This window comes from Pipistrellus kuhlii, unplaced genomic scaffold (genome assembly GCF_014108245.1).
Source record: "Pipistrellus kuhlii isolate mPipKuh1 unplaced genomic scaffold, mPipKuh1.p scaffold_m20_p_29, whole genome shotgun sequence".
Classification (NCBI taxonomy): Eukaryota; Metazoa; Chordata; class Mammalia; order Chiroptera; family Vespertilionidae; genus Pipistrellus; species Pipistrellus kuhlii.
This window is the reverse complement of record NW_023425528.1, coordinates 635,810-662,111: the sequence shown is the minus strand read 5'-3', so window position 1 is coordinate 662,111 and position 26,302 is coordinate 635,810. Positions and strand designations below refer to the sequence as shown.

Sequence of the window (26,302 nt, the reverse complement as noted above, 5' to 3'; positions counted from 1 at the left end):
TAAGAATCTGTTTTCTTCATAACAGGACAAATAAGGCAGTTTCCAATTGTGGTTTTATTAACCAACATTTTGCTGGACTGTCATGTCTGAGACATCCTAGGACTCTGGATGTCACCAGAAAGCTCTAAGGAATGAAGACTGACTTTGAGGCCAATAAGCCCCTTAGATAAATAGCTTGGTACCTTGCTTGGTCACATGGTTCTTGGCAATCTTTCCAGGTAGGGAACACAGATTACCTTCCTGAGAGATAGCAAGAAGGAACCTCAAGACACCTGTGGGGATCTCAAAAAATTGAGAAATTTACTCAGCTCTATTAGTATTGCAGGCAAAGGCTGATAGCAACTGTGTGGCTTGGCTTCTTTGCCCTGAGAGTTAACTTTCTTGTGAGATCCAGCAAAGCAGATTTTAAAAGTCTGTATAATCAATTGCCATTCCTGTTGTATTTATGTAAACAATCAGGCCAAACTGGAACTTAACTTAATACAGTAAATAAATTAGTCTGTTTTGGATCTTTGATGAAAATGAGGGTAATCTGAGGGAGAAAAATTGTATTTCAATGGAAAGCATAATATCCAATTGTAGGTAATGAACTCCAATGCAGTTAACGGTCTTCAAAGTTTTGTTTTAAGGTTGTGCCTGTGTATGCCATACAGACCTCAGCACCTGGTGACATCACCAGAGATGTTCTAACTGCAATCTATCAGATTGTCACTGTGATTTCATTCTGGCAGAAGCCTTACATCTGGAAATATCAACTGATTTATGATTTACTATATTCATTAACCCTTATGTTTTGTGTTCTTCTGTTTCATAGAATGTATGCTAATGTCCCTGCTTTACTAACTGATTACACAAACAGTATGGGCCTCACTGTAGAAGCCATCTGCATCACTGTGTCCTAAAAATAAGACTCAATGGTTTGGACTCATAATTAAGTCAATGAAACATGAATGGTCTATCGGCTTCACTTAAAATCGTTTTCCCCTCTTTGACTTCCTTCTTCACTTGTCAGACAGGGAGGACTTCAGGACTCCCCCCCCCTCCCCATGCGCCCCATCAGCAGGAAGTAGTAAAGAGACCCGATGTCCCTTTTCCCTCAAAGAATTCTGAGCCAAAATCCATAAGGGGAAAATTTAATAGGCTAGGACTGATATAGTTCAACAAGACATTTTCCATATAAAACTAATCTCATAGATATGAGATGATAACACTAACAGAGAGGAAATGAGAGTGGGGAAGGACATGTAATGAGAATAGAGCCACAGTTGTCTAATAATTATTCACCTCACTAATAATTATTAACTATAGATAAGAAGTTTTCTTATAGACCCTGGGAAAATGGAGGACAAAACAAGGCAGTAAAAAGATAAGATGTCTCAATAGGGCCATTACTCCAAAAAGAAATACATTTTTTGAGCACAGACTAAGGACAGGACAAGTTTTAATTTGGTTGCTGCACCTGGACCCTGACCCCCTCCAAGAGTTTTTCTCAGGAATGCTGAACATTCTCTGGTCCCAGGAAGGGGCTGAGCTGTTTGTAACATCATAGATGATTTGCCACCTTTTTATCGGACTCAGCTCCTGAAGGCAGGACTGCAGACTCTATCCTCCCCTTTCCATGTTACACTTGCAGCTTGCAGCTGCGTGTAGCTATTTTCTCCCTCATGTGTATATAACCAGCTAATTGGCAAGAGGGGCAGTCAGAGCAGATTTTGTGGGCAACCTATTGCTCTCCCATACTGCTGGCATTATTGGAATAAACGCTCATATATGATTCAACCCTGTCTCTGCTTAATTGGCTCAAGTGGTGACAGGCAGCCCGGGCCTCTTGGTTGTCCGGTTACAACAATAGTAATGAGATATATTTGAAGGTAAATATATATGGCATTTCAATAAATCAAATATCCTTAAAAGTAACTAAGTATAGTTAGTCTAATGTTCTTTAACTTTTTTGCATTCAGAAAATTCATGTGCTATCATTTTTATAAGAAATTAAAGCTACTCATTTACATGAAAAACAATTTATAAATAAGAGGTTAGATTTTCATATTTTATTGTGAATCTGATTAAAATATGAATACATTTCTGTAAAAGATTTTAAAATAAAGTAATGTCTTTCTTAGATTAGCTTTATTTTGAGAAATGCAGTGATTTTATTTTGGCAACATGGACATTAAATTGTATTTACTAGAGTAGTACATGACAGTGGCCAGGGAGTCTGAAAGAGTTAATGTGACACTCCTACAGTGATTTACTTATTCATATAACTTGACCAAATTTACCTTCTTGCTCACATAATCTGGCCAATATGTTGAAACATTTTTTACTTAGTTTCAGGGGCTTTTGTAAAAAACATACTACTACTCAAAATTACGCTTGGCAACTAGAAGTGATAATTGAGTGACACATACACACGCACACACACACACTTTTAATAAATATACTGAATAACAGCACCATAAATAATTTACATATAATACAAAGAAATCCCATGGCTCAGTCATTTATATGTGTTAAGCAAAAATTGCACAAAGCTCTCTGTTTCATAACACAGCAAAGAAAAAGAAACCTTGCCTAAGTGATAATTTGATATAAATCTCTAGAGTAGCATATTTTAATATTTAATGAGCTATAAATCCATATTTATTTCAATAATTTATCTTATGAATAACCCTTTGAATTATCAAAAGGTAATTAAGAGAACTTTTATTTTTGAAAGAAAGACACTTCATAGAAATCAATATTTTTTTATTAGATTATTACAGTTTAATGCTTCAATGATATTTTAATCATGAAAATACTGGACATTCTGAGTAATGGTTTATACTTAACTTAGAGAGTAGTATCTCAACTTTATAATTATTTTTACATTTTAGGAAATAATAGTTCAATTTTGTTAAAGTGTCCTAACACTGACATCTTCTGACTACTGAGCAGAACTACAGATCTCAAAATATTTCCCAGTGACTGAAGCTTATCTTTATATCTTTGTATCTATCCATCATTAAGTATGGAAGAACTTAGCATTTGTTGAATAATGATTATGTAATGGACACTTCAAAGATTATTTCATTTAATCTCTTAGCAACTTATAAAAATAGCAATATTATAGGAGGTATGTTTAAGCCATAAAAAAATAAAATACTTATCAACAAATGATGATATTAATCAAATTATTGTCACCTCTTATCTATAGTTAGTGAGGTGAATAAAGTCTATTAAGACTTTATTGAGAAGTTCACCTGTATAATATTTTTTAAATAATAAAATGCATTGATTTGAAAGTGTTTATTCATTTGCTATTAGGCTATCTACATTAAGTAAACAGGCAGCATAGCATACACTATGGGTTCAAATCATGACTTAGATGCTTATTAGCTAAGTGACTGGAACATCGCCTCTCTGTGTCTTAATTTCCCCATCTGTAAAATAAAACTGATAATTGTCTTATTTAATAGGGTTGTTACAAAGATTACATAAGTCGATATTTTAAAATACTTAGTTCTGGCACTTAAGTGTTTTGATAAATAGACATTTTATGCTTTTATTATACCAACAGATTAAATAAATATAGTAAAATCTTTTATTAGTTAGAAATACTAAAATTTGCTGCACATCATCAGTCATTCATTAATTCTTATCTATTACATTTTATTGAATGCCTCTATTCAAAGCTCCATAAACTAAAAGAAATGACTTTAAAATAAATGCCAATATATAAATATAACTACAGATCTGTAAAAGGTTGGGATAAATAGATTTCACCATTACTGACCAGGGTTCTGCTTAGAATGTCTTTCCCTCTTCCCTACGTATTATTTCTTCATTATTTCTCGTATTGACCAGGTAACATAAAGCTCATTAAAAATATTCAGTAATTATTTGCTGAAGGATGAAATTCATCAGAGACTTTCTAAGACATATAACATTTTTGTTTTGGTCATATGATACTACTTCCAAATATATGTTATAACCCCATATAAAGAAACAAATCAATGTGCATAAAGACGTACTGGTAGCAAACAGAAAAACATGAAATATATTCCTATTTATTAGTGAGACAAACTTCAAGTGACCTATAATTTACCTTAGAACTATGTACTCTGATATAATAATTATTATTATTTTTAAAATATTTTTTATTGATTTCAGATAGGAAGGGAGAGTCAGAGAAAGATAGAAACATCAATGATTAGCAAATAAATCATTGATCAGCTGCCTTCTGTACACCCCCTACTAGGGATTGAGTCCACAACCTGCATGAGCCCTGACCTGGAATTGAACCTTGACCTCCTGGTTTATAGGTCAATGATCAACCACTGAGCCATACCAGCTAGGCAATTATTATTATTACTAAATAAAGATTAGGCTTTGAGAAACAGAAAAGGTAAACAAAGACAACATAATTTGTTATTCATGGGTGAGAAGCTTGTTTGAACTGTTCATTTGATTCAGAAATTTCAATAATGGATTCTAACTTGAACTAAAGATATAACAATTCCAATGACTGACATCTGCAAATTAGCAAACCTAAACCAAAAATAGATAATATGACAATATTTACAAATGTCTATCATTAACACTATGCTAACTAAAAATTTGGGATAATCAAGATAGTCTGAGCTTTGAATTTAGTTAAAGGACCACCTTAAGATATCTACTAATATAATAAGAAGAAAAGAAAATGGCAGGGGAAATACTGCTAATCATATTTTAGACCACATAAATAGTATGTATTTACATAGAAACAATTAAATGCTAATTTCAAATACGTGCCGACTATTTATTGAAACAAATCCAATAACTGATCTTTTTGGGGCAATTTTTTTTAAAAACATTACTACATATTTCTACAACCAGCAGTGTAGCAAACATTACATCTTTCTTGTAAAGAATTTGGAAAACCACCATTCAGATTGAGCTACTCATTCTTAATTATTTTTAATTACTAAAATATTATGGATATAACTGAATTATGTTATCTGTATCACATACATGTAGGAAATTAAGATAAAATAACACATTTACTATATTGTAACTAGAGTTATATTCTACCTTATTAGCATAAAACAAAACTGATAAAATCAAAACTAATTATAAAGTAAATTTTACAACTTTAATAAAGTACCTTGAAATATTCTTTTCTAATCTGTTTGCTCCGCCTCCTTTCTTCACTCTGCCAGATTATAGGTTGAGATTCTGGCCACTGTTGTTCATCTGTTTGATCCTTCTGATTTTCTAAGGGCTATAATAAGATAATTGCTTTTAACTAAATAAATGTGAACAAAATAATAGATATTATAATAATTTAATTCCCTCTTACCTGCCATGTGAGTGGTGATAATGGTGAATTAACTTCATCTGCTGAGACACTAAAAAATTAAAGATGCCTTAATATGTTAAAATATTTAGAATTACTTGTAGGTATACATTATGAATATGATATTATACACAGGATCTTAGTCAAAAGGCTGAGAAGTAATGATCATGATTTTATAAAATTGTCTTTTTCTTTTCTACCAGAAATCTGAAGAATTTACTCATGCCAGTGCTTTGAACTAATAATATAAAACTTAAAGTTGACAAAAACACATTTTCTTCCCCAATCAATTATAAACCTTTAAAAAAAATCAAAATGGTCCTATTTAATGTCACCCTAAGTACAGGACAATTCTAAAAACTTTTCAGAGGCCAAAAGAAATATAATATCTAGAGACATAAAAAGAACATATAATATATATTATATCAAAATTATTACCCAAAATTACAAAAAGAAAACCAAGTAATTTTTTTTGCTTATTGAATTACTGATTATGAGCCTATAACATTTCATTCTGATACATAGGGCAATGGTAGACATTCTTTTTATCTAGTTTATTTGTGGAGTAAGGTAAACTTTATGCAATTGCTAGATAACAGATTTGAACAAGGAGTTCCTTTAGAAAAAATACACAAACAAATGCCTACTAGTATTATTCAACACTGTTATGAAACTTCTGTACAGTACAGTAAGAAAAGAACATTTAAAAATTACAAATTTCCAAAATTTATAGAAAATGTATTGCCTAAGGGGGAAAAACAAAAACAAAAAGTCTATTATTAACAGAAGTTATAAAAAAAATATATAAAAGTTAAGAGCTTTCCTATATGTTAATTATAACAAGTTATAATATATATTAGAAAACACATCATTTATAAAGGAAAGGAAAAGTAGAAGATACCTAGGGAAAAATCTTAACTAGACATGCACAAGGCCCACTTGGAAAAATTATAATTGTCTAGTAAGGAACTTGAGTGACTAGAAAGTTCTTGGACAGAAAGATTAAATATTATAGATATAACCTTTCCTTCAAACTGATAGCTGAAATGAACTACAATAATAATTTTTTAAAATGCAAGAAGTATATTTGAGCTTGTTTTGGAAATTTGGTAAGAGTTACACAATTAATTTGGAAGAATGGATGACCAAGAAAATTTACATAATAAAGGGACTTATCTACTAGGAAATTACATATATCCTATTAAGTTACAGAAATACATTAGTACTAATTTTAGCATCTATAGATTTTTCAGTGGAACAGGCATAGAGGACCACAACTAGAACAACTTATGATAAAAGTGAAATTTAAAAGCATTGTGGAAATGATAGAATATGCAACAAATAGGGATGAGACAACTGGTTACCAATGATAAAATATAGAAATAAAAAAGAAAAGGGGGAAGGAGAAAAGGGAGAAAAAGAAGAGAAAAAGAGAGGGAGAAAGGAAAAAACTAGATTTCTAACATCCTATCAAATACCAAAATCACTGGACTGAAAGATTTATATATAACTAAAGATAAAATGACATAAATACCTGAAATTTTTTTAAATGTTTGAATGATGAAGGCATATGGGAAAAACAATCAAAACTAAATACTGAGAAATTACTAAATACTGGCCAACTAAATGCAAAATGATTTTGTATTTATTTGTCCAGAATAGAATTAACAGTGAACAGATTTATACCCAGACTAAAAACAATAAAAGAACAAACAAAATATATAAAATTATACTTTGCAAGACATTAAATATTAGGACAAAAAAAAAGAGACATATATCCCTTAGACATTGGTAACAAACAAGAAAAGCCTCAATTAACTCAGATTATTGCAGGAAAGAGAGTTTCCATTCCACAGGCCAAAGTGGAGGAACCAAGGTGAGGCCCATGGGGCTCCCTGAATTGAGGAAGCAAAGCTAGGAGCCAGGGAGAAAAGGTAGATGGAGTTAACAGGACAAAGTAACAAAGACAAGAACAATACACAAAGAAAAAACTTAAGAGCGCTACAGAGGCATCTAAACTTGGGTATGAAAAATCATCTAACCCTTAAACTGAATTCTGAAAGCCTAAGTAAAAAAAGGGAAGAAGAAAGGACAATCCCAGCAGAGAGACCAGGGTACAAAACATATGTGAAACTGTGCTAGAATAAAGAAAAGAGTATCACCTGGCCAGTGTGGCTCCATAGTTGAACATCAACTTATAAACCAGAAGGTCATAGTTAGATTCCTAGTCAGGGAACATGCTTGTGTTACAGGCTCAATCCCCAGTAGGGGGCGTGAAGGAGGCAGCCAATCAATAATCAATTGATGTTTCTATCTCTCTCTTCCTCTCCCTTCCTCTCTGAAACAAATAAAAATGTATTTTAAAAATAAAAATAAGAGTATTATTGTTCCTAACTGCAGAGGTGCCAGTGAAAGAGCTCATGAGATGAGGCTCTGAAGGTAGGCAGAAACTCACTTCAATCTGGGTTAAGCCAAACACTTTAAGCTTTATCCTAAAAATTAGAAAGAACCATTAGAAAATAATAAATGGGAGTTATATAATTAGATTTGTGTCTAAGAACCATCACTCTTATACCAGTGCAGAATATTTAAAAGTAGGCAAAAGTGAAAGTAGGAGGTATGTTGGGGGCTGTTGCAGTAATTTAGGTGGGAAAAGGTAGGGCCTGAACCAGCACAATTGCAATGGAAAGTTTGAAATAGACGCTGGTTAAGAAGCTATAATTTTCTGTGACTGGACAGGGAGGGGTGCATAAGAGAGATGAATATCTGATGATTCCAAAGTTGCTGACTTGAGTGATGATATAGTGGTACATTCACTCAGGCACAATATATAGGCGAAAAATAGGTTTGGGGGAAAATAAGTAAAATTTGGACTGTGAGGTAGCAAGAAAAAGACAACAGTGGGATGAGTAGATCTGAAGGAAACAAAGTATTCTTTTCTTTTTAAAAAAAATATATTTGTATTGATTTCAGAGAGGAAGGGAGGGAGAGATAGAAACATCAATGATTACAATCATTGATTGGCTGCCTCCTGCACGCCCCCTAGTGGGGATGAGCCCGCAACCTGAGCATGTGCCTTTCACCAGGAATAGAGCCTGGGACCTTTCAGTCCAGAGGCCAGTGCTCTATCCAGTGAGCCAAATTGGCTAGGGTCAAAGTATTCTTATTACTATGTTAACAAGAGTGTGGTTAAAACCACACTAGGGATTCTTGAGCCGGAAGACTGGGTTTGAAACCTCACTATACTACTTATTAGCTGTGTGACCTTGAACAAGTTATGATAATTTCTGAGTATCAGTCTTAAAAAATGGGGAGGACAACAGTAACAAAGTCATAGAGTTACTGATGAGGATTGAGTGAGATAATATATGTAAAACACTCAGAAGAGTTATGCTTATAACGAGCATTCAATAAATGTTAATTATCTCAATGTAGACATCTATATCCACTCACAGCCTTGGTCCTTTCCACTATCATAGGAATGACTCTGGAGTTGAGTTTAATGTAATTTTCAAACCACCAAAAAGAATAAATAGAAACTTTGAAGGTGTCTAGTTATCTGGAATTAATATATGTGGACTTAGAATATGTATTCATATAGAAGAACTTAGTAAAACCCAATTGCAAAGAAAAAAAGTAAATAATAACACAGAGAATAAACACAACCAATGATGAAGAAACACATTATTCCTGGCAGTAATAGTAATACACTAGATATTTGCTAAATGAATAAATGAATAAATGATTCTATCATCAAGACAAAATGCATGTATGAACACAAAAGGAGATCAAATCAGCATTTTTTCAATTTGCTTATAACAAAAGTAAACTTAACTCATGCTGTAACACTTTTTCTCTTTAAATTAAATAGTTATATTAAATCAATATCATTTATTTAATTAAAATCCATATACAGGAACATCACTGTCAGAGCATCAAGTCTCATAAAATATTAAATATAAGGACTAAAAAAAAATGTCATACCTCTTTTCGCATTCCACATTTTCTTTTGGCTTGTTTCTTGTAATAGAAGTTGAATGATTAAGAATCCTAGAATTAAAATTAACACATTAGGCCAACCAGCATGGCTCAATGGTTGAGCATCAACCTATGAACTAGGAGGTCGCAGTTTGATTCCCAGCCTGGGCACATATCTGGGTTGCGGGCTTGATCCACAGTGTGGGATGTGCAGGAGATGGCCAATCAATTATTTTCTCTCATCATTGATGCTTCTGTCTCTCTCTCCCCTCCTCTCCGAAGTCAATAAAAATATATTTTAAAAAGTTAACACGTTAATTCCAAAATTTATTAAAGAGAATAGTACATCATACCTAATAATAGACAAACATGTAAATTGACTGTACCTCCCCTATGCCCACAGCCAATCAGAGTATGCAAATTAACTGGACAAAGATGGTGGTTAATTTGTATACATAGGTGCCCAGAAGCCTGGGTCCTGGGAACTTTCTCTGCACTCAGGTCACCACGAGATAGGCCCCACGTGGGTCCTGAGCAACCTGGGAAGGGCCTTAGTTAGAGGGTTCCTGAGCAGAGGCAGAACTGGTGATAGGAGGGATCTGGTGTCCCTGTCCAGGTGCAGAGGCTTTAGGCCTTGGTAAGGGTGGAGCTGGCAATCAGAAGGATCTGGGGGGTTTCTGACCAGGCCCCAAGGCTTAGGCCTTGGCCATGGTGGAGGCAGTGACTGGAGGCGATTTGATTGGTATGAACCACAGAGAAAACACCTTTTCTGACTGCTCATTGGCTAAGCTCCCTGTATGCCATTGGTAATATTTTTAGTAGCTTGGGTATAAGAATCCAAAAAGGTGATCTAGAGTTTTTCCACCACACTCCTGGAGTAAAAAACGAAGGTCCACTGCTGGAGGGCTAAGAAATGTCAATCCTGCCCTAGCTGGTTTGGCTCAGTGGATAATGACTAGGCATGCCGACCGCAGGGTTCAGGTTGGATTCTGATCAAGGGCATGTACCTAGGTTACAGGCTTCTCCCTGGCCGGGGCCCAGGTCAGGGCTCATGCAGGAGGCAACCAATCAAAGTGCCCCTATCACACTGATGTTTCTCTCTGTCTCTTCCACACACTCTAAAAATCAATGGAAACATATCCTCAGGTAAAGAAAGGAAAGGAAGAAAGGAAGAAAGGAAGAAAGGAAGAAAGGAAGAAAGGAAGAAAGGAAGAGAAGAAAAAAAGAAAGAAAGAAAGAAAGAAAGAAAGAAAGAAAGAAAGAAAGAAAGAAAGAAAGAAAGAAAGAAAAGGAAGAAAGGAAGAAAAGGAAGGAAGAAAGGAAGAAAGGAAGAAAGAAAGATCATATCTTATTAAAGGCACATCTTGAAAATGCCTTAAAAAAGTTGCCATTTTTTTCATGGTGAAGGGACTGGAATCCGTGTTGATGAAGACACCTTGGTGGCTGCGGTGACTTGTCAGTGGCTGCAGCAGCGGATGATGGGGCTGGTGCCTTCTGATCAGCCTGGTCACCTCCCACAAAGGGAGGCCAGACTGCTCTCAGTAGGACATCCCCTGAGGGCTCCCAGTATGTGAGAGGGGGCAGGCTAGGCTGAGGGACACCCCTCCCCAGTGCATGAATCTTGTGCACTGGGCCCCTAGTACATAATATATCTCCATAATAAACTGCATCTGTTACATGAAAATTTTTGCTAGGAAACATTATTTAAATATTATTTAGATCAGATGTCCAATAAGTACACTGACTATTATGAAGGAATGAAGCTCACCAACTCTTCCATGCATCTTCTTTTATAAAACCATTTTCAAGACTTGGATATCTTCTAGGCATGCTACTAATGCCCTGTGCATACCTAACTTTTGGCTAAGATAGACAATAAAGAGATGCAGATTGTTTAGGTACCATTAAGACCGAATTAGTCTTCCCAGCACAGTAAATTATAGGGTTATGTTGATGTAATACATCGTCATTTTGCCAAAAGCCAAAAAAACCTTAATTCTAAATGCAAAACCAGTACTACAGTTAAATTATCTGGGGGGAAGAAACCCACAAGTTAATCACATTTTTAACAACTAGATAAAACAGTATTCAAAGAAAACCAAAAAAGAAGAAAAATAATGATAAACTATTGTAGGAGAGAACTGTTTGTCCATAATTGTGTATAATTCTAAGTATTAATTTCAAAGTCAAAAGTAATGAATTATTATTTTTAATATAAATAATATAAGAGTTCTTAATATTTACTTATTATAGATATAAATGTAGCTAAATTTTCTATTTTAAAGTTTAGTTTTATAAGGAATAAAAACTGACTATTATTCAAAACTAGAGGCCCAGTGCACGCGTACACCAGTGGAGTCCCTCGGTGTGGCCTGTGGGGATCAGCTGAAACCTGCAGTCCAACATTCCCCAAGGGGTTCCAGATTGCCAGAGGGCACAGGCCAGGCCAAAGGACCCCACTTGTGCACAAATCCATGCCCCAGTGCACATGTAAAATCTTTGGTTGATCTCTTCCAACCCTCCTCCCTCCCACCTTCCCTCTGAGATACTTCAGTCTGTTCCATGTTTCCATGCCTGTGCATTGAGCATCTGCCCCCTGGTGGTCAGTGTGCATCATAGCTACCAGTCAAAATATCAAATGTTTGCTTAAGCTTTTATATATATACTAGAAGCCCAGTACATGACATTCATGCACTGCCCAGCCTGCACCCTTTCGAAGTCTGGGACACCCAGGGAATGTCCTCTGGGAGCACTACTCAGCTAGAAGCCGGTTCGCTGCTCCTTAGCATTGCAGCAGAGGTGGGAGAGGCTCCTACCACCTCCACTGCACTCGCCAGCCATGAGCCTGGCTTCTGGCTGAGAGGCACGCCCCCTGTGGGAGCACACTGAACACTGGAGGCAGGTCCTGTGTTGAGTGTCTGCCCCCTGATGGTCATTGTACGTCATAGTGACTGGTCATTCTGCCTTTCGGTCGATTTGCATATTAAAGTTTTATTATATAGGATAGATAAAATTTTCAGACATCAACTATAAAAACACTAAAGACAGAAAAGAATTTCAAATCAAACCTACTTATTGACTACTAAAATACATCATGAAATAAATATAAATTGGTAATTACAGAAAGATGGTTAACATAAAGAATCCAATTTCCATTACCCCAGATTCCTCACTAGCCTTGAATCTAGTAGAGTTTCACTAGGAAGAGTCACAGTGAGGTGCAAAGGGCATGCATCATAGGCAAAGCAGTGTAGCTTGGTACCAAACAATTTTGAGATTTAATGATACATTTATTCTTCTTTGTATGGGCATACATTAAAATTATGCTGAATCCCCAAATGCAGAAGAATTGAGGTAATAAAATATCTAAGATTATTAGGAAAAAAATACATCTTTAAATAGTTACTTTTAAAAAAGAGATATAGCAGTATGTTATGTACTACGTGGGATGGGGTGGGAATGTCAGAATTGTTCCAGGGAGTGGGTCAAACTACAATGCCCTTCACAACAGTAATTTCTGAATTCTCCCCGACACCACACTCACTAGCATTTTGATAATCGATGTATATGAGGTATATTGGAGCAGAAAGGAAAAAAAGTTGAAATCCACTTACCTACAAAACATATTTTATGTACTTAAGAATTCTCCTAAGTAAAATTTTGCTATGTACATTGATATTTAAACTTTTACTCTGTGATATTCAAAGTAAAGATAAATACATGCTTTATTTATTCTAGATTAATACATTTCCCTAATCCAGTTACCGATACTGTATTTTGAAAGTACAAGACTATACAATTCAGTTGCATCACCTGGTCCTTTAATACGTAAGGCTTCCCCAAACTCCAGATACCTTGATGCACACGTCCTGCTTTACTGGCCCTCTGGAAAAATTTTCACTGAATGATACTCTATAACGTAAAAGCCTCCGTCTGTATTCACATTTCATGTACATCAACCAAACCAAAAGATGGGAGAAGAAAGATGTTTTAGGAGAGGACACGGAAGTCATTAGTAAAGTGAGCAGAAAGAAAGAATGGATAGATTTCAAGGGTTGAGAGAACTATCTGATTTGTTATAATGTACTAGAGGTTAATATGATGCTCCTCAAACTGAAATGTTCACATGATCAGAAAAAAAAAATCATATGAAACAGGTAATGTACATAATTTCTATAATTCTAAGACAAAATAATAAACTCAAAATCTGATTTTGTTTTCCATGAATGTTAATTATACTTCAATATAATTTTTCATAATCACTTTTATTTATCCACATTACATAATATTCAAAAGCACATCTTTTCACAACAGGTAAAAATTCTCAGGAAACACTTAAAAGCAAATAAAATAATTACTAAAAAAAAAAAGACATAATAGAAACTACTCTAGAACAGAGTAAGTTGATAGGAATGAACATGAAATGGGAATCAGTCAACTCAAGCCATTCATTTCAAAAGCCCGCATATATTGTAACCCTTTATTTAAGGATGATAACCAAACAAATTTTAAGAAGCCAGCTAAACATCTGCTTATAAATCCATGTAATAAAAAAATCAGTATAAAGAAAAGAGCAATACATGATATTACCCTACTATCCCTCCTTTTTTTTTAATGGATGCTTTTGTAAATTTTGTAATGGAGTCTTGATAACTTTAAATTTTAAGTTTTTGCACAAAAATAAGACTGCTTTAGGTTCATTTCATGTTAAGCAATTAATTTACTGTGAGATACACTACCAATAGAAATTTTAGTTAATATTTTAGGAACAGCTTTTTGTCCAGTACACTTAAATTTTCTTGGATGTTCACTTATTTCTATTAACCAATTTAAATTAATCTGAAAACTTGATTACTTTTTTACTGTCAAGTTTAATACTCTAACAACAATCTTAGTTTACCCTGTAAATATTAGTGGAAAGGATTATTTGCATTCTTGAGTATGCCCTGAGCATTCCTGGTGCTATGCTGGATTTAGATATAGGGCAGCTGCTGTTGGCCAAGTCTCTGTTTGTATCCTGGGTCTCCATCTGAGCTGGGCCAAGTCTCTGTCTGTTACCTGGGTCTTCATCTGAGCTGGGCATGGGAAACAAAGCAGCCATGGGAGCAGGAGACCTCCCTCTGAAGGGGTGAGGGTTCAGGTCCCTGCAAGTTTGGGGAGTGAGGGTCTGTGCCCCACCTCTGTAAATTACATCTAGAAAATTTTTACTATAGAAAATTAATTTTCATTTGTAATGCTAACAGCAAGACACCCATGAAAATCATACATGGTGTCAAAATAAGCCAAAGGAAAATCGTTTGGGCAAAAATAAAAAGGACCCTAAGTCAATTTTATAGAAAAGATTCTTTTATTAACTTTTGGTCGAGAATATGTTTGTATATTTTCAGAAAACTACTCCAAGACCATGGGGATTCCTGCAACAGAGAGGAGTTGTCAGGTCTGCTCCAACCATGAAGAAAAAAGGAGAAACAGCCCAGAGATGGAAGACGCTGACAATGCCTGGCCACGCTAGCAGTCAGCAGCTGTGCATTGCTGCAGGTTGCCCAGGACCAAACCAGAGAGGGTCAGATCTGCATTGCCACCATCTGTCCATCATCCAGATATCATTGCTGGCATGTACATATAAGGAACTATTTGACATCGAAACTGGGACTCAGAACTGTTGGACACTGAAATTAGGACTCAAACTTTTTTTGTTATTATATGTTTATTTCTAGTCTGCAGTTGCAAGATTTTTTCAAAGAAAATAAATGGGGGGAAATAGTTATAGAGATAAAGAACCATTGAACAGACTGTCAAACTATAGCAGGAAGGCAAGGGAGGTTGGGGGTGGGGGGCTGTGAGAGATCAACCGAAGGACTTGTATGCATGCATATAAACATAACCAATGGATACAAGACACGGGGGTGGGAGGGAGGGATAGGTGAAGGCATATGCGGGGGGGGGGGGGGGTAGGGGAGGTTGGGAGGAGGTCATGGGAGAAAAGAGGAGACTGAAGGATTACAAAGAGTAGTAAAAAAAAAGATGAAGTCATACAAAAAAAAAGCAATAGCTTTGCCTCTAATACTAACAAAAAAGTAGAGTTGGTGAATATGTGAAAAATAATATTAAGACAATTTTAAAACAATAGTTATTTTTAATTTCTAAAATCTATGACTTGCAGAATTGCTATTTTAATCAAGATCACTTATTCAATTCACTCAATTACAAGTAGAAAAAATCCAATATTTTGACAAGAAAGATAAAGATTAGCTTTTGAAAAATTCAACAATAAACTGTCAGTACAAAGTAGCTTAATCTATGCATCTTAGACAAAGAGGGGGAAGTCTTCTAAATAACTAGGCTTCAGACTTTGAACATTTTTGAGTTATCTACTTGATACTTTATTTGCTGATCTCTTTTCCCACTCCTTTTGATTAATAATTCTGCACAATATCTCTTGTTACTTTCCTAAGTTAGTTAAATCCACCAAGTACTAGTATAAACTTTCTCAAACAATTAGATATATTAACAAAAATAGTATGAACTAATAAACAAGTGGCAAGCTGCTTTAAGAAAATAATCACTGAACCAACTTAAGTTTTTTACTTGCTTCTAAGTTGGAGGACATGCATGGCTACTTTTAACTGAGAACTAACACTGCATTTACTTTCCACAAGTAGCTAGGTAAAGAACAGTTCAGTAGTGGCCTGGTCCATGTGGTTCAGTTGGTTGGGAGTTGTACTGAAAAGCTGCTGGTTTGATTACTAGTCAGGGCATGTGCCCAGGTTGCAGGCTTGGTCCCCAGAAGGGGGGTGCAAGAGGCAGCCAATACTGTAGGTATTTCTCTCTTTTTTTCTGTCCCTTTCTCTAAAAATCAATAAAAATTTAAAAAAACAAAAAAAATAAAAATAATTTAAAAATAACAGTGAAGTAGTATACAGTCAAAGAAGGCATTCTAGGTGGTACTTTGTAGTATACAGTCAAAGAAGGCATTCTAGGTGGTACTTTGTAAAGTACCACCTAGAATGCCTTCTTTGACTGTATACACAAGAACCCAAAATCTATGGTACACTGTGAAAGCAATCCTAAGAGAGAAATTCAAAGCATTATAGGCCTATCTCAAGAAACAAGTCTCAAATAAACAATCTAACTTTATGCTTCAATAAACTAGAAAGAGAAAAACAACAAAAAAGACCAAACTGAGAAGACCAAAGGAAATAAAGATTAGAGAGGAAATAAGTGACATAGTGACTAAAAAAAAAAAAATTTCAAAAGATCAATAAAACCCTGAGCTGGTTCTTTGGAAAGAAAAACAAGGGGGGGGGGGGGCGGGGAAGGAGACATTATAATACTATCAACAATATATATATATATATATATATATATATATATATATATATATTCAAAAATAAAGAAAAAGATAAATAAGATTGACAGTTTGACAAACTTTTACCCAGTCATAAAGAAAAAAATTAGAGACCCAAATAAAATCAGAAATGAAAGAGAAGTAACAACTGACACCATAGAAATACAGAAGATTATAAGAAAATACTACAAATATTATAGCTATATGCCAAAAAAAAATTAAACAGCCTGGCCGAAACCGGTTTGGCTCAATGGATAGAGCATCGGCTTGGGGACTGAAAGGTCCAGGGTTCTATTCCAGTCAAGGGCATGTACCTTGGTTGCGGGCATATCCCCAGTAGGGGGTGTGCAAGAGGCAGCTGATTGGTGACTCTCTCTCTCATCGATGTTTCTAACTATCTCTCTCCCTTCTTCTCTGTACAAAATCAATAAAATATATATTTTTAAAAAAAAATTAAACAGCCTGGAAAAAATTGATAAATTCCTATAAATATACAATCTTCCAAAACTGAATCAAGAAGAATCAGAAAATCTGAACAGATTATAACAAATTAAATTAAAGCAATAATTTAAAGAATCTCTCAGCAAACAAATGTCCTGGACAAATGGTTTTACAGGCAAATTATACCGTTCAAAGAACTAACACCTATCTTTCTCAAACTATTCCAAAACATTCAAGACAAGGGAAGATTCCAAAGACTGTATGAGGCCAGCATTATCTTAATTCCAAAACCAGATAAAGACACTACAAAGAAAGAAAAGTATAGGCCAATATACCTAATGAACATAGATGCAAAACTCAACAAAGTATTAGCAAACCAGATGCAGTAATACATTAAAAAATCATACACCATGATCAAGTTTGGATTTATTCTAGGGATATAACAGTGGTACAAGATCAGCAAATCAATTAACATGATACATCACATAAATAAAATAAAGGAGTTATGATAATATCAACAGATAGAGAAAAGGCACTTGATAAAACTCAGCACCCATTTATGATAAAAACCTTTAGCCCCTGGTCATCCAGTGGCTCAGTTGATTTGAACAGTGTCCCATACATCAAAAGTTTATGGGTTCAATTGCCAATCAGGCACATACCTAGGTTGAAGGTTCAATCCCCAGTCAGGGCAAATATAGATGGCAACCGATCAATCTATTCTCTCAGATCAATGTCTCTCTCTATCTCTCTGTCTCTCTGTCTCTCTGTCTCCCTCTCTCTCTCTCTCTCTCTCTCTCTCAAATAAAAATAAATAAATAAAATATCTTGGAGTGAGGATTAAAAAAGAAGAAAACCCTCTCAGCAAAGTGGGAATAGAGGGATCAACATAATAAAGGCAATATATGGTAAAACCACAACTAACATTATACTCAATGGGGAAAAGCTAAAAGTATCCCCCTTAAGATCAGAAACAAGTCAATAATGTCCACTTTCACCATCCTTATTCAACATAATAATGGAAGTACTAGCCACAGCAATCAGAAAAGAAACGAAAAGCATCCAACTTGAAAAGGAAGAAGTAAAACTGTCATTTGTCATTACCAGATGACAGGATAGTGAATACAGAGAACCCTGAACAGTCCACACAAAAAAACTATTAGAACTGCCAGATAAATTCAGTAAAATATTAGGATACAAAACAAATATTTAAAAGTCAGTTGCATTTTTATACACCAATTAGAGGCCTGATGCACGAAATTCATACATGGAGCAGGAAGGGGGGGAATCCCTCATCCCAGCCTGCACTCTCTCCAATCTGGGACACCTCGAGGGATGTCCAAGACTGCTGGCTCCCAACTGCTCATCTGCCTGCCTGCCTGATTGCCCCTAACTGCTTCTGCCTACCAGCCTGATCAATGCCTAACTGCTCCCCTGCTGGCCTGATTGCCCACAACTGCCCTCTCTTGCCAGCCATTTTGTGGTGGCCATCTTATGTCCACATGGGAAAGCCATCTTTGACAGCATGGAGGTGGCCATTTGTGTGTTGGAGTGACGGTCAACTTGCATACTACCTCTTTATTATATAGAATAATGAACTATCAGAAAGGGAAAATAGGAAAACAATTCCATTTACAAATGCCTCAAAAAAATAAAATACCTAGGAATAAATTTAAACAAGGAGGCAAAGACCTATAGTTCAAAAATTATACACTGAAGAAAAAACTGAAGAAGATACAAATAAATGGAAGCATATGCTATGCTCATAGATAGCAAGAATTAACATCATTTAAATGTCCAAACTAACCAAAGAAATCTGTAGATTCAACACAATTCTTATCCAAATCCCATAGCACACTTTACAGAACTAGAACAAATAACCCATAAGTTTATATGGACTCATAAAAGACACTGAATAGCCACATCTATGTTGACAAAAAATAAAGTTGGAGGTGTCACAAAACCTGATATCAAACTATACTACAAGGCTATAGTAATCAAACACCATGGCACTGGCATAAAAACAGACACAACTATGATCCATGGAACAGAATAGAGAACCCAGAATTAAACCCATGCCAATATGGTCAATTAATACTTGACAAATTAAGAAGATGCAATGGGGGCTCATAAGGCATGGCTCAGCAGTTAAGTGTTGACTTAGGAACCAGGAGGTCAAGGTTCAATTCCCAGTCAGGGCACATACCTAGGTTGCAGGCTCAATCCCAGTGTGGGGTGTGTAGGAGGCAGCCAATCAATGATTCTCTCTCATCATTGATGTTTCTGTCTCTTTTCCTCTCTCTTCCTCTCTGAAATCAATAAAAAATATCTTTTAAAAAAAGAAGATATAATGGGGCAGAGAAAGTCAAGTCAATAAACAGTGCTAGGAAAACTGCATAGATATGACACTAGACTACCTTCTTACACCATACATAAGAACAAATTCAAAATGGATTCAAGACTTAAACGAAAGACTCAAAATATCTAGAAGGAAACACAGGTAGTAAAATATAGGACATTTCTCTTAGCAATATATTTTCTGATATACCTCCTCATGTAATGGAAACAAAAGAAAAAATGAATAGATGGAACTACATCAAAATAAAAAGGTTTTTCACAGCAAAGGAAAATATCAACAAAATGAAAAGACAATGCAATGAATGGGAGAGCATTTTTACCACCGATAGATCTGATAAGGGGTTAACATCCACAATTCATAATGTAATCAGACAAGTCAATACCAAAAATAACATTTCAATTAAAAAATAGACAGAGGACCTGAAAACCACTTCTCCAAAAAGGACATACAGATGGCCAACAGACATAGGAAAAGATGGTCAAGGTTACTAATCTTCAGGGAAATGCAAATTAAAACCACAACAAGATATCAACCCACACCTGTCAGAATGGCCATTATCAAGAAATCCACAAACAACAGTTGTTGCCAAGATTGTGGACAAAAATAAACACTCATGAACTTTTGGTGGAAACACAGATCGGTGCAACCATTATGGAAAAGAGTAAGGAGGTTTCTAAAAAAAAATGAAAATGGAACTGTCTAATGACCCAGGAATTCCACTTATGGGTATATATCTGATGAAACTCAAAACACTTATTCTAAAGGATACATGCACCCCTATATTCACTGCAGCATTATTTAAAATAGTTAAGATATGGAAGCAACCTAGTATCCATCAATGGATGAGTAGATTAAGAAAAAGTGTTGTATATACATATAATGGACATTACTAGGCCATAAAAAATAATGAAATCACAGCATTTGCAACAGCATGGACAGACCTAGAGTGTTTATGCTACATGACATCAGTCAGTCACAGAAAGGCAAATACCATATGATGTTGCTAATATGTGGAATCTATACAACAATATAAAGGAATAAACAAAATGGAAACAGACTCATAGATAGAGAACAGAGACTGATGTCTGCCAGAGGGGATGGGGGTTGGGTCTGAGTGGGAAAAGTGAAGGGATTCAGAAGTACAAATTGGTGGTTACAAATAGTCACAGGGATGTAAAGTACAGCATAGGAAATATAGTCAATAATACTATAATAACTGTATTTGGTGCCAGATGGGAACTGACAATATCGGGGGTGGAGGGAACACTTTGCAAACAATTATCTAACCATTATGCTGTACACCTGAAACGAATACAAATAATATTGAATATAAATTGTAATTAGAAAAAATAAAGGACTTTCACTGACTGATTTTATACTCATTCACACAATGTCTTTCTCAGAGCAAAAGACAAGCTTTTGGGAATAGCCTACCAGAGAGAGAAATGCTCACTGACCAACATGAATCTCTGAACCTCAAATTATCATGCTGATTTAATCACCCATTATGTAATTAAATTCATATTAGTGGATGATCAAGTAATTATTAGGTTTAAATGAGAGCATGAGGATGAACTCCTCATGATGGGATTAGTGACCCTTTACATATATCCCAAGTAATTTGGAATCTCATAAAAAGAACACTATATACTGATTACATATATATATATATATATATATATATATATATATATATATATATATGGAGAAAAATGCTACAATATATCTAATGTTACTTGGGGCTAAAATGAATTCAACAAATAAGTCATTATTTAGCACACAGGAATGAAAAAGAGATTCCTAACCAATAATTAAATATAATGACATTGTAATTTTCTTAATTATATATGTAACTTTACATATTTCTCCTAAGTATGCTCTGGTTTCTCTTCAGATTGCATAAATCTTTCGCCTTTTACATATTTCTCCTAAGTATTTCCTATTGTCTTTTAGCAGCTAGTCCCTTCAAATAATTCTTAAAATGGCCCTATTGACTACTGAAAACTCCATATACTTTATTTGATAATCTTTAAATAATCAGATTTAATTATTGTAAAATTTGCCAATTTAAATATCATTACTAAAAAATACCTGTTCTTTTTCTCTTGATGCAATAACTGAGCGGCTACTGCCTTCAAATCATCATCTTCCTCTGCAACTTCTTTTCCAAGTCTGAAAGGTGACACAAATATGTTTATCCAAAAAGATAAGGTTTTTTTCATTTATTTTATTTTTGTTGTTACTTATTGAATTTATTGGAGTGACATTGTTTAATAAAATTATATACATTTCAGACGTACAATTCTATAATACATCATCTGTATATTGTTGTATTGTGTGTTCCACCCCCCAAGTAAAGTCTCTTTATTTTATACCTGTTTCCAGAACTAGAAGCCATGTTTAGTTTTTCATACCATGTGAAAGCTAAAATCTTGTTTTTTTAATATATTTTATTGATTTTTTAGAGAGGAAGGGAGAGGGATAGAAAGCCAGAAACACCGATGAGAGAGAAACATCAATCAGCCACCTCCTGCGCACCCCCGGGGATGTGCCCGCAAACAAGGCACATGCCCTTGACCAGAATTGAACCCGGGACCCTTCAGTCCGCAGGCCGACGCTCTATCCACTGAGCCAAACCGGTTTTGGATGAAAGCTAAAATCTTAACATTTGTGTATTTATAACATTAAAATAAGAAATAAGGAATATTTAAAGAATATAAAAGGATATCTATCCTTTCTACTAAAAAGAAAATGTAGCATACTGGTTATATTAATATAATTAATGGCTAACAAATTGAACTGTAGTATTTTTTTTTGAAATTTTTGAATTGTGTAATGGCCATAATAATTTAATAATGCATATGCTCCAGTTGTAGTGTAATAAGAACTACAGAGTCCTATCTGTCCAGTCTTTATCAGTAAATACAAAATGTCATAAAATTTTCATATTGATCTTAAAAATCTCTCCACAAAATGTTTAAGTAGTGGAAATACAAAATGGGTTCAAATAAGTTTGGCAAATTTGCCAAAAAGTATATAATTTTTATCATTCAAATAGAACCAAGAAATTGTAAAATAAGCTGTTCTCCAAAAAGAAGTACATGATTTAAAACAAAAAAAGTATCAAATGCTGAGACTCTCTTTACCATAACTTGCATGCCAGTGGTGACTCAAGTTCAGGCAACTGTCCTCATGAGATAAAGGGAGAAAGTAAAATAATTAAATATAAAGAATATAAGTTAAAGTTATGTAGCTCCTAATGATGTGCCAGAGATTAATAATAACTGCTTAAAAAGTTAATGAGGTCATTTAGAGGAAGCACAATGTAAAGAAAAGAAAAAAGCTTCAGGATTAGAGAGAGCTCAGTTTATGCACTAGGTTCTATTGGATACTAGCTTAGTGGTTCTAGGCAAGAAATTTCCATCTCCAAGCTTCATCTTCCTCATCTGTAAAAATGAGGACAATATCTACTGTGCAGAATTTAGTGAACACTATATAAGAAACATAGGGAAAGCACATAGCACAGATCCTGGTACGTGGTAGGTTTTCAAAATATGCTCTTCCCTTCCTTTCTTGCTTCAATGAAGGAACTTAAAAGGAAAAATGTGGTATGTCATATTCCATCATTTCATAAGATAAATGATATAGAAGAAATCAAAAGCACACTTATTTTAATAAAATATGAAAATACCCTTAAAGTGTATTTTCTCAATGAAAGAGACTAAGAGTTAGGACACGTGAGTTGCAGACATTTGAAAAACAGGGTCTCGGTTTCCTTACTCATCAAATGATGCCAATACCATCTATTTAAAAGACTTATTAAGTAGTTTAAATGAGGCAATGTATGTAAAGGTACAGTCTTTCTCAGTAATAATCATAGAAGACATTATTATTATACTTCTGAGGGGAAAAACAATGTATAAATGACAATTTAAATGTTTACAAGAATTTTCAGTTTAACTGAGGAATGCAAGCAAATAAAGTATTCACAAATTACCTAAATCTAATGGGTAAATCAACAAAAATTATATTCTTCCAAGTAGGAATATCTAAATATAATTCAAATATTTATAAGTAACATTTCCATTTGAGAATTTGTGTGTGCTTACCTTTTCTCATTTCCTAATTCTTCATTTTTCTGAGATTTTTCAGGACCTTTTTCTTTTCCCTTATATAAAAGAAAGTTATCATTTTAAATTGTATGGCCCATTTTTTGTGAGATCAAGAACATGTTATTAATATTTGTTTCTTTACCTTAAGGAAAGAGACAAAGGATCCAATATGTGCATCTCCTTGTTCGGGAACTGCTACATCTTCTGTGTTGTGGTCAATAAAATCATACACTTCCTGGTCTAAGTATAAAATAATATTTATTTAAAAATATGAATAGTTAGTTCTGACACTGCTTAGAATAAAAGTGTGTTTTCTCAATAAAAAAGTTGGCCAAAGATAATATTTTTCAAAGTCCATTTTTATAAGGGCTATGTACATAAAATAAATATAGCAAACACCGGCGGAGCTTGAAGATGGCGACCGAACAGTGGGACTTGTTCTGACTCTGGTCCCAGAACAGATAGAAACAGCGTCTGAGTCGCTCAGGGAATGTTGATTGGCAGCTAAGGGGCTTCGGAATTCTCTAGGAAGGTAAGGAAAGGCCCGCTGGACAGGATTTCCTGACCAAGAGGCCAGCACTGCCGCGGCTGCGGCGGCTCTCCCAGCGAGCTCTCGCGGAGAGAAGGCAGCGCCATCTTACCAGGAAAGGAGGAGCATCCCTGAGGCCTGGAAAAACACACAGCGGGGAGGTCCATCAAGCAGCTGAGAAGCCCGAATCGGCACGGGCGCGTGGAATCCGGGGAGTTCTTCGGTCACCCACGGAAAGGTCAGAGTTTGCGGGGACAGCCTAGGGGACCAGGGTCCCGCAGCGCAGGCAGCTACGGTAGCCTGGGAGCTCCAACCCCTCCCCCAGTGTAGCCTGGATAGCGCACTACCACCTTCCGAGCGGCACCCAAAGAAGGCTGCAGCGACACCTAGTGCTGGGTTTGACGTTATCCTCCCCAGAAGCGGGACTTTTTTAAAACGCCAGGGGTCACGGGACAGAGCATTAAGAATCTCGGCTGTTTCGCCAAGGGCAGAACATCTGGACACCTTGGTGCCTGATCCCCTTCACCCCCTTGCTTCTGAATACTAGGGAAGGACTGCCCAGTTGGGCATATCCTGGAAATTGCAGGGGGAAATTGCCTTCCTGGAAACAAGGGATCAGAGCCAGAAGAGATAGTCTGGGAGCCAGCTGGCACCCTGCCAGCTAGAGCCATAGAGAAAGAAGGCCAGACCAACCAAAAAGACTGGGAGGTCAAACCAGTAACACTGACACCTAAGAGCTGAATTACAAACTGCCCTTTTTTTTTTTTTTTTCTCTTTTCTTTTATCTTTTAATTAATCAAAAATAAATGGACACAAATAACTAAGATATAGCCTACTTAAAATTAAGGATTACCTTACAAATCTGAGGTGCAGTGGAATGCTGGGAACTGCAAGACTTTCTGGGCCGAGAATCAGGAGTGCCAAATACATTAACAGAGGAAGTGAATGACCACTACTGGACATTTTTATGCTAATTTTACTATTATTTTATTTTCATTTTTTACCTCATTTATTTAATCTTCATTTTTTATATCTTTTACTTAAGAAACGATTTTTTTTCCTTACTTGATTTTACCTTTTTAATTATTACATTTTTCAATCTCTATCATCACTATTACTACTGCTATTTTGCAATTTTTTTTTTCCCTCTCCAGTACCATTTTATTTTTTTCTTTATTTTACATTGGGAGTAACCTTCATTCTATTTTAATCTCTACTATAGCATCATTCAACCCTATCTCAACTCGACCTTTACACCATCACTCTCTTACTAAACTTTACCCTTTTAGTATACGGTTTATCCTATCCCTTTCCGGCTTTAGTTTTTCCTCTATTCTTTCTGTATACCCCCTGCTAAAACTCTCACTATACTTATAGACCTAAGTTCCAACCCCTGATCCAAGTGTATAAATACCAATCTCTGCACTATATTAACTAGTTGAAAAAAGAAAAAAAAAAAAAAAAGAAAAACTGTTCTCCCCTCTATCCTTTTCGCATTCTATGTATGAAGGTTGATTATTGTGAATTTTTAGGCTTGTTAGTGAAATTGTTATGCTTATTACTGTGTTGATATTGTTGCTTTGTATTTTTTTTTTAAATCCTCTGTTTTTGTTTGTTTCTTTTACTTCTGTATATCATAGCCTTACTTAATAATAGGGGATATTGTAGTTTGTATTAATCTCCAAGTATTGTTACTGGCATTGGCTGGGTTCAGTGGTTGTTCTATGGCAATTTTCTCCACATATATATAGTTTGTTTTCCATTTCTCTTTTAGTTTGCTTCTTCTCTCTCTTTCTCTCTCTCTCTCTCTCCTTTCTTTTTTTCCCTGTTTTCCAACTTTATTTTGTCATTACTTTTTTCCCCTCTTTTTCTATCTCTTTATCCCTCTTTTTTTTATTTTATTTACTTAATTTTTTTTTAATTTTAATTTTTACTTTTTTAAATTTTTCTTTATTTTATTTTTACCTTTCTTCCTTCTCTCCTATCCCCTAAGTTGCCTTTCTCTAGTGGTCACCTTTACTAAAGGTTATTAATATTGTAAGTACAATCCTGTTAAGTGCCTCTTGTGTTGTACCAGGTACTGTTGTATTTTGAAACTTTAAATCAACGCAGGAGAAGGAACACCACATAACCAGACATCCTGAGAAGACAGGCCATGGGGAGAAAAAAACATAGTCCGCACATGAAAGAAAAGCAGGCATCACCAGAAAAGGAA

At 35.1% G+C, this 26,302-nt stretch overlaps 1 protein-coding gene across 4 annotated transcripts in view; it reads right to left on the bottom strand.

The window, feature by feature from the left end:
* Positions 1-26,302, bottom strand: part of LRCH2 (leucine rich repeats and calponin homology domain containing 2) — a 127,733-nt gene that overhangs the window by 33,666 nt on the left and 67,765 nt on the right. For 3 of the 4 annotated variants that reach the window (XM_036454450.2, XM_036454451.2, XM_036454453.2), the window contains exons 9-14: positions 23,701-23,798; positions 23,556-23,614; positions 21,538-21,618; positions 9,305-9,370; positions 5,324-5,372; positions 5,129-5,245 (exon numbers count right to left, since the gene is read on the bottom strand). In XM_036454450.2, the coding sequence (XP_036310343.1) occupies positions 5,129-5,245; positions 5,324-5,372; positions 9,305-9,370; positions 21,538-21,618; positions 23,556-23,614; positions 23,701-23,798 (470 nt within the window). The remainder of the gene's footprint in view (positions 1-5,128; positions 5,246-5,323; positions 5,373-9,304; positions 9,371-21,537; positions 21,619-23,555; positions 23,615-23,700; positions 23,799-26,302) is intronic. The other variant, XM_036454452.2, reaches the window with a different exon arrangement.